Here is a 15,248-nt window from a genome sequence, read left to right on the forward strand (position 1 = left end):
ACTGATATCACTGGCGCTTTTGATAATACAATTTTCTCCTAAACTAGTTTGATACCACTTTTTTTCAGAACGGTTCCAGTGATATCACATCTTTTCTCTGACGTATTGTTTTGGTGGAAAACTTTGTATGTTTTTGTTGTTGTTGTTGCCACTTTTGTACGAAAATATTGTACCATGTGATTTTATTTCTTTACTGTTTATTTTTATAATTTCAGTTTTGGGGTGAACGTGCTAGATACGCCTATGATATGTTATAGTTTCACAATTTTAGGCATTTAAGTGCACATCCAAGTGTATGTCGTGCTTTGGCCACATATTTTTATTCTTTTTTCCTATTTGTTACATAAGCTGACCTTTCGTTCCATTTGTTCAGCTTACTTTGTGAGAAGTGGCGATGTTAAACCAAGCGGCGCTTTTTTCCACATTAAATGCTAGAATGCTTGACTTGTCATCAAAAGGCTGTTTTCATTGGGAACGCATAATTGAGGGTGAAGCGGAACCACTTGTTCTATCAGGTGGGAGTTTCCACAAGCACTAGCGTCTTCTTTGTTTTTTTTTTTCTTTTTTGACAGGTAGGAGCAAAACAGTTTTAGCGGCTTCAATTGACGGACTTTTGCGTTTAGATTACATAAATGAAGCGGGAACAGCTTGTTATCAACAGTGCGTGGGACTTTGATTAAATTATTTTGCTCTTTGTCTGGGGGAGTTAACTCGTTCACTACCATTGATAGCTATAGATGTCAAAGATCAATTTTTTTTATTGGGCTAGCAGAGAATGAGTTCATGTAATAAGAGAACAATGCATGCGTCGTTAGCGGCTAGCGCTAACGCTTGAGACTTGTGCTGTATCATACAATGGCAGCGCCGTCATGTGCTAAATGGTCAGATAACGACCAATCACGCTTGTGAATGTCACAAGACCAACATGTGAGCCAAGAATGGGCATTACTCGATACCTGATACTTTAAAATAGGCCTTGTATCGATTTGTATCGATGATTCGTACCCATCCCTAATTATGTGGGATCTTGGTGCCACGGAACTATGTTGAAGTGAATTGAGCAGTAGCTTCATTTAAACAAAAGGCTTTTGTTGACGAGCCACTATGTTGAAATGAATTGAGCTTCATTTCGACAAATGTAGCGCTTTGTCGTCTTTTTTTGGCATCTTGCTGCCACAAAATGATTCTGACTTGATGAACTACATTTAGAAAAAAGTAGTCCTTTGTCGTCATTTTTTTAGGCATGCTTGTGCTTGTCAATCATTTAGAGACAAAAGTAATGTTTTTCCATCATTTTGTGGCATCTTAGTGCCAAGGAATTACATCGGAGTGAATTGAGGAGGATCTTCATTTAGTTGACTTCAAATATGTGTTTATTTTTTCGATGAACTCATTCTATCCCAAAGAAACATTTTCTCCAGACCATCAATTTTTTTCTGTCTTTGGCTAAACGGTGGTATAAAAATAGTTAATTAAGGAAGATATTCATTTCAGGATTGACCTAAATTAATTCATTTATTTTCAATTTCTCAAAAAAATGCAAAATCACGTCTTTGGGATTGAATGAGTTAAATTCGAAAATCGAGACTTTTTTTTTTTGGGGGGGGGCATCACCCAGCCCTACCTAATATTACGAATTATTTTTCTGGAAATAAAAGCAGGGTATTGCTTTGGACAACTTTGAGTGTATTATTTTTCCTTTGTGGTGTAAATTTGATTCAGCGTGACACTCCCACTCCTGTCTGTAGAGGGTGACTGTACTTCTGAGTGCTGTCTTTTGTTTTTTGCCTCGGTCTCAAGAAAGCATTAGAATTCGGAGCATGAAGGACATCATTTTTAGGCTCCAGATGACACATAGGACGCCGGGAAAAAAGGAAGTAGCGCTAGTGTGTAATCGAGATGTTAGCGGGAGCGAGAACAACAACTTAACGAGACGGAAAAGCGGCGACAGTTTGCCCGGTTTGAAAGTGGATGACTTTTAGAAGGAGACTGTTTGGCATTTGCAAATGAGGGAATGACAGCAGAATACAGATGCAAGGTGAGCTTGTGAGCAAAGCGAGCCTTCGCACAGGTTCTGTGGCACCAAAATGAAAGAAAGCATCCCAGCCCAGCGCCACTGACTGCACCTCGCTTTCATCGAAGCATCATTTTTTTTTGCCATACGGCGGTTTACTCTTAACGGCCAATCACAAGGCTTGGTTAGCATCAAAGGGTCATCATTCATCAAATCTGTCAAGACAAGAGTTAAATGCTAAAAGGGAGTCCATTTTCACAGAGCAGAAAGTGGAGCCGACATCCATCAAGTCAGCAGAAATACACTATCAAATCCATCGCAGTGCCCCAAGATACGTGAATACAGTTTTTCATCTGCACACAAACACACACCCATGTTTATGTATCCATCCATACGTTTTCTAGAGCCGCTTATCCTCACAAGGGTTGCAGGCTTGCTGGAGCCTATCCGAGCTGACATCGGGCAGTAGGCCAGGGTCACCCTGAACTGGTTGCCAGCCGATTGCAGGGCAGACAGAGACCAACTACCATTCACGCATCCAATCACACTTAAGGACTATTTTGTATGTCCCATACACCTGACATGCATATATTTGGAGTATGGAAGGAAACCGGAGTGCCCAGAGAGATCCCACACGGGCTCGGGGAGAACATGCAAACTTCACACAGGAAGGCCGGAGCGAGATGGATTTGACCTCGATTCCCTGAATTGTGAAGCGGACATGGTAACCACTGCTCCACCGAGCCTCCACACACACACACACACACACACACACACACACACACACACACACACACACACACACACACACACACACAGACACACAGACACACATATATATATATATATATATATATATATATATATATATATATGTATGGCAAACTGTCACTTTTTTGTTCGGATCGCATGTCAAAAGATCAAACATAGCAAATTAGATAGCCTGGGTCGTATTGGAAAAAAAAAACACATTGTCATTTAAAGATTTTATATATATATATAGGTTGGATAGGGGCAAAAAATATCTGAATTTGACCACATCAGGCTGCAGTGTGAATCTTGCCTTTGAATATCTCACTATTCGATTGCATTCCGATGTTTTTCATTATCAGAATTGATTTTTGATTCAAACGATTTGATTAAAAATGATTTCTGCTTCAATACATATACAGTACATATGCAAAGAATTATAATAGTACTTCAGTCTACTTTGCACTGCAACACTGCATCTCCTTGTTTGTATTATTAAGTTTTGATTTGTAAGGAACACAACTTCTTTCACAAAAATGTGGACAACTGCTACTTTTTGAAAATATTCATACATTCCAAAGCTTTTATAATATAAAATAAGTTGAAACAAAACTAAAGTACATCTGTAAAATAAAACCAGTAGGACAAGATGCATTGCCATTTCACAGGAAATTGCATTATTTTTCTCAGTCTTATTTCATATATATAAATATATATATGGATAGATGTTTGAATGTATTTTTTAGCATTGTGTCGTAGTAAAATGTTTGAAAGCGTCATCCACACAAACACAAGGTTTTCAACATTCTGCAGAGTATTTTAATGAAGCCGCTTTCGTGTGCAGGGCTTTCATTTGAAGGTTGAGTGGCTGTATACATTATTTAATAAGCAATCATAAGCACTCAGTGAAACGATGTCGAGAGGAAAATGTTAAAATGCTTTGGATGTAGCGTCTTTTTCGAACACAAATAAGTGACTTTTATTTATTTACATCATATTGAAATCATTTTAACGCGGTTTTCACATCATCAGAGAAGAGTAAAATCGGTTTCTCTACTTCTCTAGTGAAAATAAGCCCCCTCATTTTTCTCGAGGCAAAAACAATGCTGCTGGGAACCAAAAGGCTGGCCCAGGGAGAGTCCAAACCTGGCTCGATTGAGGCGAAAAATAGCGGCAACATCTGCAAGCGGCATCTGCATTGAACCACAGGGCCTAAAAAGATCGATAAGCTCTCACTTGCCTACTGATCCAAAACACCAGCGCACAGAAAATGCATTCATTAGGCAACAGTGTGGTAAACGCGTAGTCAGGAGGGATTTGGAAATAACACACCCGGATGTTTATCTCGCTCAAATTCAGTCAATAAGACTAAATAGAGGCTGGTATAAATAAATATCAGTTACCAATATGAGACCAGATAAAATAACAAGTAAGGTTAGCCATTACTTGTTAATAATTCTTCGCAGAGGATAAAGAATGTATGCCTGTGAGCATTGTTATCATTTCAGTTGCTGCATGTTTGTGTTCCATTATCCTTTGTTTAAGGTCCAGTTATTTGAGCCATTTTTAGCAGTAAAAGTTATTATTTTGTCTGTAATTAATTTGATAGCTAAATAATTTGCCATGTACAATTAATACCTTTCAAAATGGCCAATCATAGCTTAACCTTCACAAGTTAAGCTATGATTGGCCATTATCTGAGACTTGAGCATGTGATGTCATTTTCTGTCCACCGGAGGTGGCAAAATGTGTTTTAAAAAGTAATAATTGGACATGAAAAATAATTTTGTCAATAAATACATTATAGACAAAATAATAACTTTTTCTTTCTTTTTCTCCAGCTAAATAGCCAGTGTCCCTTTAACTTATGTAGGATCAGATGTTTTTAGAACCACCTTAAGCATAAAACTTGAAAAAAAAAACTTAAGTAACTGAGGTTGGTAGTCTGGGCTCTTCAAAAACATAAAAATATGTCTTTGGGATTGAATGAGTTTATTTTTACCTGTGCAACATTGATGCTAGTTTTGATAGCCCACATGAGGGGTTTTGTGATGGTGTTAGCATTAGGCTAGCAAACTTTTTATAAGGTTGTTTGTTATTAAATGAACAATGTGTAATTGTTTTTTTTTTTGCATTAGAATGAATTATAACAACATGGACTGAATAACAAGTTTTGTTATCCTTTTTTATTAAGCTATCAAGCTTTTTGTAAGGTTGTATTGAAATGAAATAATAAAAGGACATGAACTGATAGACAGCTTTGGAATACTTTATTTTTCTGACTGTACACTGCATAAGGCTACGTAAGTTTATTCTGTGACTGTTTTCAAATGAGATTTATTTGAACACCAGCTGATGTCGAATTGCATAGGTGACCAACGCTATTTCATAACAGGCTTTGATGGGTTCGTCCATCCGCGAAAACCTTTGACATCCGAGCGAGTCTTATCTACCTGCAGTATTATGCAAGTCCTGGTAAGTACAGCAGCAAATAACAGGGCGGCGGTGTGCGTGGAAGCATTCGTTTAATGGGGCTTGATGAAGTTAAATAGAAACATCGGGTTGCCCTCCCTCGCTAGTGTTGTTACCCTTAAGCGAGTTACGGCACCGCTGCAAAAGAGGACATTTGTATTTATGCTGTGTTCTTTTGTTAATAGAAATGTTGGAACCCTTTGTGCTCAGAAGCATGCGTCACAGCATTTTTTTTATTTTTTTACTTCATGTAGGTACTAATTGTGTTAGGGTTAGCATATTGTTCAGAGCAGTGATTCTCAAATACGGTTATGTCAGCGCTTCTCAATTATATTTTGCAAAGACCCCCCCAGGAAAGAGAAAATTACCCTCCCCCCCCCACACACACACACACTTCCCACGCCGACCTTAAGATTATTATCTATAAGAATTGTATAAATATACCTAAAAAAACCTCAACAAAGTACTTTTTACAGCATTTATACTCTATCTATCTATCTATCTATCTATCTATCTATCTATCCATTCATCCATCCATCCATACTGTATATATTAATGATGTTTTAAATGCAATTTCACACATACCTAATGGCCATGTCCCACTACATATGGTGTCTGTAGTGATTACATGAATACTATTCTTCTTTTCAAATTAGAAGCAAATACATTTGAACATGAAGCAACTTGTGAAAAACAGATGATTTTGTTCTTTAGTTTTTTGTACATTACTGGTCAGTGGTACCCCAAAATAAATACATCGTATTCGTTGCTTCTGCTCCATGCAACCTTTTGCTTCTCATGGTTACAAGACAGCTATTTGTTGTTTTTCTTTTTTTGAAATATGTTTTTAACAGTTAATATTGTTCAGATTTGATCGGTTGTAAAAAGAAATTGGCTGAAGGTCAAGACTCGAGTGGCTTTGAGGCACCTTATAATGATGAAAAAAATACAATGACCTCTGCGCTTCTGAATGGCAAGGTCAGCATGATTTGTTTCCATGGAAATGTTTCCCGCTAGCGCCCAGAGCATGAGGACAACGCATACAAACCACAAAACCCGAGCACCGCTGAGGATAACTCAGGAGTCTACTTATTTTGAATCCCACTTCATGCATATAAACATTACAACCTTGGGCAAGCTCTGCTGAGAGAAATGTCAATGAAAAAGGCTTTGTCAATGGCCGCTGATGCTGATTGGCTAGAACAAGATGGACAGTTATCTTGTTGTGTCTGTCAAACAGAATTTGTTTTCAAATTTAGCTAGTCTTTAACACTTCCTGTGGTTGCTGCAGAAACTCAGACGCCCTTCGTGGAATGTGAATGAATACAAATTATATAAACGGCTGCTGGATTTGATTGATTAAGAGCTCATGTTAGAGAATGAATGGACAATGAGATTAATTTTCAAGTCCCAATTCATGTCCGCGGGGGACGACCCTCCAGAGTAAAGCTATGTTTCAGCTTTATTAATAACGTGGGCTGATCATTAGCAATGTAACTTCATTTTTTCATGATTCAATATGTGTTGCAAGAAAGCGGGTTAGATTTCATGTCACCAGTGTTTATCCTTTTATACTGAGGCTGTCGTAAAAATCTGTGTTAGATCCCTGCTTCTGTTAGAAAAAATTGCTAACAATTGACATAACTAATTAGTGCTTAGTGTCTGATCATCTACAGTACACAACACTTTGCCAACTAACTGTCATAAAGTATTATTTTGTGAATATATGGACTTTGTGTTGACAAAATTGTATTATTTTTGCTATTTTAAAGCGTTTACAACGTTATTTAGTTAGACTCTGAATGTTTGAACACACTGACGGAGCTATTTAGCAATAAATGTATTCATGAAGTGAAAGGTGTAAAAAAAATGGCTGTGTAAGCGCTAGCTGCACGTAATTGCCGCATTTGGGAGTAAAATAGTACACTTTTGGTTTGCTAAGATTGGCATGCTTGGCATATCAAATTGTAGCGTTTGAAAATGTTATGCATATTCCCAAAATGACTGTTTTAATGTAACAGTTTACTAAAAATTTAATTTACTTTATTTATTTATTGTTTTCGATGCCAGAGGCCATGCATCGCGGATTCGGCAAATAAGATTCGTTTTGTCAGTTCACGATGTTGCCTGAAATTAAAACCCCGAAACCACATGCAAAACGTGCCAGTCGGCAACTCTTGAATCGAAACGACAACAGGGACATCTAGCGTCCTTTCAAAAGACTGCAAGTACAGGACTTATTGCGGTATGGGACGCAGCCTTCCGAGAACAAATCGTTTACAGCTTTACTTTTTTATTTTTTAAACTGCACACATTTTCACTTATTTTGAGCTTGATGAGTAAAAAGTAAAATAGTATTTACATGTAAGAGAAGTAAATAGAAAGACTGGCGGAATGAAATTGGGGGAAGACGGCGAACAAGCTGATCGAAATGGGTCGCGGCCCTTTGGTCACATGCTTGTCAAGCTGGATCAGCTGACATCGGGCTCGCTTCTGCTTTCACAGCCTCATCCGACCGCTGCCTCAGCCATCATATTTCATAAAAATCTTATTAATTTTTAGTGGCATCTTGTTTCCCGGCACCGAGCCGAGAGCCCGTTTGCTTTTTACCGAGCACACCGCCGAATCGATGCTGCTGGAGTGGATGATGGACGGACACGCCATTCTTTACACGGGGGTCACTTTGGCCTTTTGGACCACAATACTCGTCGTCGGTAAGCTCGTTTCCTCTTTAAATGAGATTTTTATGAATTAAAGTGTATATTCCACAAGGTTATCGTTCAATATCAATAACTAATAGCGTATTGAGGTTTGCTTTTCGCGATGCGTGACTGCTTGACAGCTGCGTTTGGGATCAGGCTAAATTCTGGAGGCCAAAGAGAAACGCTGCGGTGGTTTTCGCGATGGATAGATTTCTTTCAAATGTTTATTTGTTCTTCATTGGGGTGAAATAAAACTGGAGTGTACTCATTTGGAGGACATCATTAAGAGAAACGTAGCGGGATCTTAAAAAAAATGCATGTCAACTGAAGCAAGTATTAGCTTTTAGCTAATTCTAGCTAGCATAGCCTCAAATAGGAACTCGCACTGTCTATGGTCAAGAACAACGTTACGGTTAATATTTTAATCATTTTAAAATGAACATTCTGCGTATTTTGACTGGTGGATGTTGATTTTGTTGCACTTCTCAAGATAGTGCTCTTGAATATAATACCATGTATGTAAATGATCACATCGGTGTACAAAATATCTGCGTTTAAATGTGATTATTATTTTGTCTTCTGGAATTGATGCATTTAGTATAGTATAACATTGCTAAATACTAATGACCACTGTCTTTCTTCCAGGTATATGTTATACAATATTCGATTTAGGCTTCCGCTTTGATGTGGCATGGTGAGTATTTCTGTTTTTTCATGTATACAGGGGCTCCTGGGTTCATGACCAAGTGGGTAAACGCTTTAGTCAATCACTGACCTACGTCAAGAGAGTCAGACTACATTCCATAATTGAGCCATAATCATAAAGTAGTAATACAACGAGAAAAAAAAGAATTGTGTGTGTGCATGTGTGCGTGTGTACACCACAGGAGAAGTTTTGTGCTGATAGAAAGATCCCAAGCAATTTAAATGAAGTTAATTGTAGGAGTTTGTATTATGAAAAAATGTTTCTCTTACTGCAATAAATATTCTTTGATTCCTTTAAATTAATATCGGCTTTAAATATCGGTTATCGGGCTCCTTGACTACCCATTTATTGCTATCGGGCTTGTTAAAAAAGCATATCGGTTGATCTCTAATTTCAAGGCATCGGTTCTTGCAGTAGCAGTAATAGGAGCCGATAATAGTATGGACTAACTGGTGTTAGTCTCCAAAAAGAGGTATCGGACATCCCAAATAAAAATAATGTATTTAATATATGATGCATTTTACATCAGCATTATCTCAAAGTTTTAAGCAAACAAAAGCATAAAAAAAACAAAAAAAAAAACACAAGGGAGAGTTTAAAATAAGAAGAAACATTCAAAGTTGCAGGCCTTTCTTCATGAAAATTATTTCATGATACAAGAAACAAAACATTCAGTCAGAAGACTCAATTGTGGATTGTTTTGATCTTTCTGCAGGTTCTTGACCGAAACATCACCTTTCATGTGGGCCAATCTGGGCATCGGCTTGGCCATTTCACTGTCCGTAGTTGGAGCAGCTTGGTGAGCAAAAATTTCATGACCAGTGACACATTGTGGAATTTTTTATTTTTTGTCATTTCCTCTTTTGAAGAAAATCCTCAAGATTGTGGAAGTGTTACATCTTTGATGGTCTTGTAATGGAGGATGTTGTCTTATTGAAGTGCTTGTTACGGTTGTTTTTAAATGTTTCTGTGTTTATTTCTCAGGGGAATTTACATCACTGGCTCCAGCATCATTGGCGGTGGGGTCAAGGCTCCTCGCATTAAAACCAAAAATTTAGTCAGGTATGCTCATTAAAAAAATATTAACACACTGTAGCTAAACCTGGATGTTGTTGTTGTTTTTACTCTAATTTGTTTAATGGATATCTACATTGTTAATATCTCAAAATCAACAAATTAAAAGATCAAAGATGTGTTACATTTTACAAGTATCTATAGGGGTGAGCTTAGTGTGAAATTAAGTGACACTTAAAAAAAATGCCATTTTTTTATTTGAATATGTGAGTATTAAACAGTATGCAATTGTTATTTCGACATGTCTGTTAAGATGGCATTTTTACATGTTTCCTTTGAATTTTAGTCTTGAAAAAAATGACACTTGTTTACATTTTTAGCACTCAATTATTTGAAGTCTATCTTTCAATTTTACCATAAATTTCACATATAACTGTTTACATTTTTGACTTATGTTGGTTTTTTCAATAAAATCAAATCTTTATTTTTAAAGAGATGAGTGCACTTATTAGGCAATCCTTTTCGAAGTAAATGGAAAAATCACTTACTTTGGGCTGAAAACCTGTGCTTGAGGCTCATGTAGCGACCAATCACGGCTCACCTGTTGGTCATGTGACATTAATAAGCTCAGTTGTGGTTTTCAGCTGTCAGCAAGTGGCAAAATATGGTTTGAAAGGTATTGATGGTACTTGAAAAATAATCGACTTCTCATGTTATTTATAGACAACACTTTACTGCTGAAAAAAAGCTAAATAAGCATGCTATCCCTTTAATAGTTTCACCTAAATTTAATTCAATGCTTCATTGCTATCCCTTTAATAGTTCACCTACATTTAATTCAATGCTTTTTTTTTCTAGTATCATTTTCTGCGAAGCAGTTGCAATTTATGGCATCATAATGGCCATTGTCATCAGCAACATGGCTGAGGTAAATTTCACATCCCTGACTATGATATTGACCTTCAATATGTCATCTAATTAGCTAAAAGAAATTGTCATTTCAAAATCTTTTAGAACTTCAGCGGAACAACGCCGGAGACCATCGGGGCAAGGAACTACCAAGCCGGTAAGAAGGCACAAGTGGAACAAAATGGCGCCCGTGAAAGGAAAGTGAAACTAAGTGTCCAATGTTGTCTTTGCGCGCGCGCAGGCTACTCTATGTTCGGCGCCGGCCTGACGGTGGGCTTCTCCAACCTCTTCTGCGGCATCTGCGTGGGCATCGTGGGCAGCGGGGCGGCGCTGGCCGACGCTCAGAACGCCAGCCTCTTTGTCAAGATCCTCATCGTGGAGATCTTCGGCAGCGCCATCGGACTCTTCGGTGTCATTGTGGCAATCCTGCAGGTCAGTTACCTGTGTGTGTGAGAGATGTGAGATGCTTTTTCACCAAGTCAGTATTATGGCTCAGAAAATGAGAATTGAGATATACATATATTCTAAATACGCTTAGTTTCCTTTAGAATGATTTATAATACATGGAGGTATCACAAAAATGAAGTAACAGCAATTTGAATGTTGCCAAATAGAAAATGCATCACATGATACAGTATATCATGCTGAAAGGTATTTCAAAGCTAAGAGTTTGAGTCAAAATCAAAAAAATATTTTCCCTTTTACTGAAAGTGAATGTCAGCTCAGGTATCAAAGTATTGCTTTATCTGTATATGTTAACGGAACTCTTATGTTTCTGCTCCCCTAAAGACGTCAAAAGTAAAGATGGGCGATTAGAAGACGACCGGAGAAAGATGACGTCAGCGCTGGAAAACTAAGACGTGTAAATACTACAGCATAAATTATTGAAATGTTCTATTTGCTGCGTATTGTCTGTGTCATTTCCAGAAGAGCATCTGTTTGTCCGCGCTCTTCATGAACCGTGGTTAAAAATGACACTATAGAGTATTTGAACATATTTGTGTGTGTGTGTGTTTCTGTGAAGCATGAGTTGATTAGCATTGTGAGCGTTGGTTTCCTGGTCTGTCAGCGACCCGCCTACTCAAAAGCCCCCCCAAAAAAAGAGAATTTTTCCATTGACACCAGTTTGATGGATGAGTGACAATTCCGGCAGGTTTCAAGCCCAACTTTTTGCCCTCAAAAGTAGAATTATGTTTGTTTTTTTCCCCCTATGAATGTACATATTGTTTTTCTTTTTTTATCTAGTGTTTTTGTCTAACATTCCATAGCTTTATTTGAAATAATATGTTGTAGGGTGAAAATGCTGTGTGGTATTTCAATCTGACAGCAGGCTGACTAAACTACGGATTTCCTACTTGTTATTATCACCCCAAGGTTGTGAAAGACTATTAACATTGATTTCATTGTCATAAATGTTACAAATATGATTCCTGCTCCCTAGACTTGATGCAGCCTGAAGGAAAAAAAAAGACGTTTTTTTGTTGATCGGCACTCGCGTGCGCGTCTGTAATTATGTTGACGTGATGGTGACAAGAACGTAAATGTCCAATAAAAATAAGAAACAGTTAATTGTGTCCTCATAAATGTCTATGGATGTAAAATAAAACTAGCCAATCACGACGCCCTGATGCTCTTGGCTATTTGGACGTCAGCCTAATTTTGCAGTTTTCCCCTTTATCCTCTAGATGGCGAAGTTAGAACATTTGTTGACGTTCAGTTGAACGCCAGCAACTACAAGTCCTCATTTGATTCATTTGCATGATTATGAAAACATCAGATGATCAAAACATTCGTACTTAAGAGATATGCACATTCTCATCTTGCATAATACCGTTTATCCATTTAAACTCCCGATTTGCTAATTGAATGCAGAATGGAGATCTATGGGGACATTTTAAATAAACACTAAAAATATATGCTATGTTTTCATGTCCTCCTGAGAGCCAGCTTATTGATTTGTGTCCATTCTGGTGTCCGTTTTGTCTCAGCAAAGTGAATTGCATCCCACTCAAAACACGTGACATGGGAAAGGTCAGGTCGTCCTCCTCTCAGCTCTGGTTGACTTTGTAGGATCGTTCCAAAGGGTAAAAACAAAAATACAGTGCAAAAACAAATGTCCACAAAAGTGGACACAAATGACTAGGCCGGATCTCTTGTAGTCTCTTTCCAGCTACCTTGCTTTACCTATCTGGTCAGTTGATTGTGAACACATGGGTGTGGACATTTTTGCAATCAGATGTCTTTAGTTTCACCACTCTAACAGATTGTTTCCCATTTAGAGGTTATAACATGTTGATGATGGAAATTGTTATGAAGGCATCTTGTTTAATTTTTTTTTTTCACAAAAATTCGGCATTTGATTAAGGGATGTCCGGACTTTTTATATCCACTGCATCTATAGTCTGTATGTCTAGTTTGCCCTTTAATTTTAACTTAAAACAAAACTCAAGACCAATATAAAATTGTATATGTTAATCATGCTAATCTTTTTATATAAAAGTATTATAACTCCTAATTATTTTAAAATGATAAGATTTTAATTTGGCGGCTGGGTGGAGCAGTGGTTAGTACGTTCGTCTCACAGTTCAGGGACCTTGAGTTCAAATCCAAGTCGCTCTTCCCTTCCTCCGTGGAGTTTGCATGTTCTCCCCGAGCCCATGTGGGTTCTATCTGGATACTCCGGCTCCCTCCCACGCTTCAAAAACATGCATGGCAGGTGTATTGGACATACTAAATTGTCCTCAGACGTGATTGGATGCGTGAATGGTTGTTTGTCTTTGTGTGCCCTGCAATTGGCTGACAACCACTTCTCGGTGTCCCCCACCTACTGCCCGAAGTCAGCTGGGATAGGGACCAGCAAGCCTGCGACCCTTGAGAGAATAAGCAACTCTAGAAAATGAATGGACGATTTTAATTGACATTCCATCAATTATTTAAAATTGTTATGTTAAGTTATATTAGACAGCAAAAAGAATGGTTATTAGTCAATCAAGTAAACGTTTTCCATTTTAAGTCAAAAAAAGTAAAATAAAACAAGCATTTTAGTAATTTCTTAATGGCCACGATCCCAGAGTAAAAGATAAAACAAAAATGAGGAAAATCGGACAACCAAACTATCAATTAGCCAATCAGTAAACCTTTTTACTGTTCAGGCTTAAAAACAAACACTATAGTATTTTATCGATGACATGTAATAGAGTAAAAGGTAAAGAAACAAAAAGGACGAAATATATACACATTCATAAAAACAATAAAAAGGAAAGAAAAAAGCGAAAGGCAATATTGCCCCTCATTGGCTTGTCTCTTCCGGCTTCCGTAGTGAGTGAAAGCGGAGCAGAAAGACCTGCTGGGGAGAGGAAGAGGAGCATCCTTCCATCCTTCCTGCCTTCCCTTCGCTTTCTTTCTTTTTTTTCATTTTGTTGCCTAGTCTAAAAATCGCCAGCACAGGACGGCCAAACCATGAGGACGTCGCCTCTCTACTCGCCTCCTTTTCGCTTGCGCGACGTCGACGCGGCGGATACGGTTGACGCTAGCTAAACAACACGGTGATTTTTTTTTCTAATTTAATTTTCCAACATTTTCCTCCTCGTTCTTTTTTTTTATAACCTCGGCGTTTGTATTACGTGGAAAATTGACTCCCAAACATATTTTTATTTGTGTTTCCCGTTTTCCAACACGTTGTGCTCCAAAGAAGACACAATGCAAGTATTCGCCTGATAACGATCAAGGTAAGCACCCCAGCGTTGTTCCCCCCCCCCCCCCCTTTCATGTGTTTCCATGAGCTCCTTTTTGCAATTTTTTTTTTCCGGGGTGTGTGCTAATTCTTTTGTTGTTTCCTCCGCACACTGCTTCTTCTCCACCCGCCATGCTAGGCTCTCTTCCCTGCACAAGGCAGCTCTTAAAAAAGTCCACTCTTCAGCTCCCATCGTTTTGCTTCATGAAAAAAAAACATGTTTGGATGTAACTGGATCATGACTTGTCCAGCCAGCTTGTTTCTCAGTGAGGTGATGATGATGATGATTGTGATGATGATGATGGTGGTGGTGGGGGTAACATGGATGTGGAGGTCTTGTTCCTCCCGATGAAGCTTAAACCAAGCAGGCAGTTTTCCACGCAGGCTGGGGGCACAGAGGACGTTAATCCAATCCGACGTGTCTCTCATTTCTGACACAGTATCTCTGCGGCTCTCTAAGTCACTCATCTATTAGATGCACTTATAATGATATTAAGGGGCACAGTTCAGATTTCTAGTTGTCACCCCAGTGGTGGAAATAAAGCTGTTTGCACCCCCCCCCCTCCGTAAAAAGGCATTTAGTGTCAAACTTTATACCTGAACTTCAGGGATTTTTGTTGTCTGTCATGTTTATTTCTATTGTGCAAGGTGTCGTTATCATAGTTAAGTTGCTCTTTGTAAACTTTTTGTAAAGAGAGACAGATTTCATTAGGTGAAAATGAGAGATGGTAGTTTGGAAGTAATGATATCTGCGGTATTGTTATTCTCGGGGTGGGAAGGCAGGGGTTTTTTTTTTTCTTTGTTGAGAATTTTTGTTGGGTTTTGATTTGTCTTCACATTCTGGGTTGTTTTGTCTTTTGTTCATTTTAGTTCATGTTTCTGTTTCCCTTGTCCCTTGTCAGTGTTTTGTTATTGTAATTGTGTCCACTTGTCTACCTTAACCTGCTT

The 15,248-nt window shown here is 38.2% G+C and overlaps 2 protein-coding genes across 3 annotated transcripts in view; both read left to right on the forward strand.

The window, feature by feature from the left end:
• Window positions 1–7,676: 7,676 nt before the first annotated feature.
• Window positions 7,677–12,136, forward strand: atp6v0b (ATPase H+ transporting V0 subunit b). Its single transcript, XM_088430391.1, has 8 exons — window positions 7,677–7,950; window positions 8,584–8,632; window positions 9,360–9,443; window positions 9,629–9,706; window positions 10,517–10,586; window positions 10,673–10,724; window positions 10,809–10,999; window positions 11,357–12,136. Exons 1-8 carry the CDS (start codon window positions 7,866–7,868, stop codon window positions 11,381–11,383), a joined length of 636 nt encoding a protein of 211 aa, XP_088286517.1. The 5' UTR covers window positions 7,677–7,865; the 3' UTR covers window positions 11,384–12,136.
• A 1,782-nt stretch (window positions 12,137–13,918) lies between these two features.
• Window positions 13,919–15,248, forward strand: part of b4galt2 (beta-1,4-galactosyltransferase 2) — a 70,234-nt gene continuing 68,904 nt past the window's right edge. Inside the window, exons 1-2 of one of the 2 annotated variants that reach the window (XM_088429875.1) lie at window positions 13,919–14,112; window positions 14,259–14,295. The gene's annotated coding sequence lies outside the window, so the exon portion shown is untranslated. Of the gene's footprint in view, window positions 14,296–15,248 lie in introns of both variants that reach the window. The other variant, XM_088429874.1, reaches the window with a different exon arrangement.

Source organism: Hippichthys cyanospilos, chromosome 12 (genome assembly GCF_059441005.1).
Source record: "Hippichthys cyanospilos isolate Australia breed blue-spotted pipefish chromosome 12, RoL_Hcya_1.0, whole genome shotgun sequence".
NCBI classification, from domain to species: domain Eukaryota; kingdom Metazoa; phylum Chordata; class Actinopteri; order Syngnathiformes; family Syngnathidae; genus Hippichthys; species Hippichthys cyanospilos.

Excerpts from the sequence above, each read along its gene's own strand:
- atp6v0b (XM_088430391.1), top strand. The coding sequence starts at position 7,866 with ATGCTGCTGGAGTGGATGATGGACGGACACGCCATTCTTTACACGGGG. Across the intron at positions 9,707-10,516 it reads AAAACCAAAAATTTAGTCAG|TATCATTTTCTGCGAAGCAG; the intron begins GTATGCTCATTA and ends TTTTTTTTCTAG. Across the intron at positions 10,587-10,672 it reads TCATCAGCAACATGGCTGAG|AACTTCAGCGGAACAACGCC; the intron begins GTAAATTTCACA and ends AAAATCTTTTAG.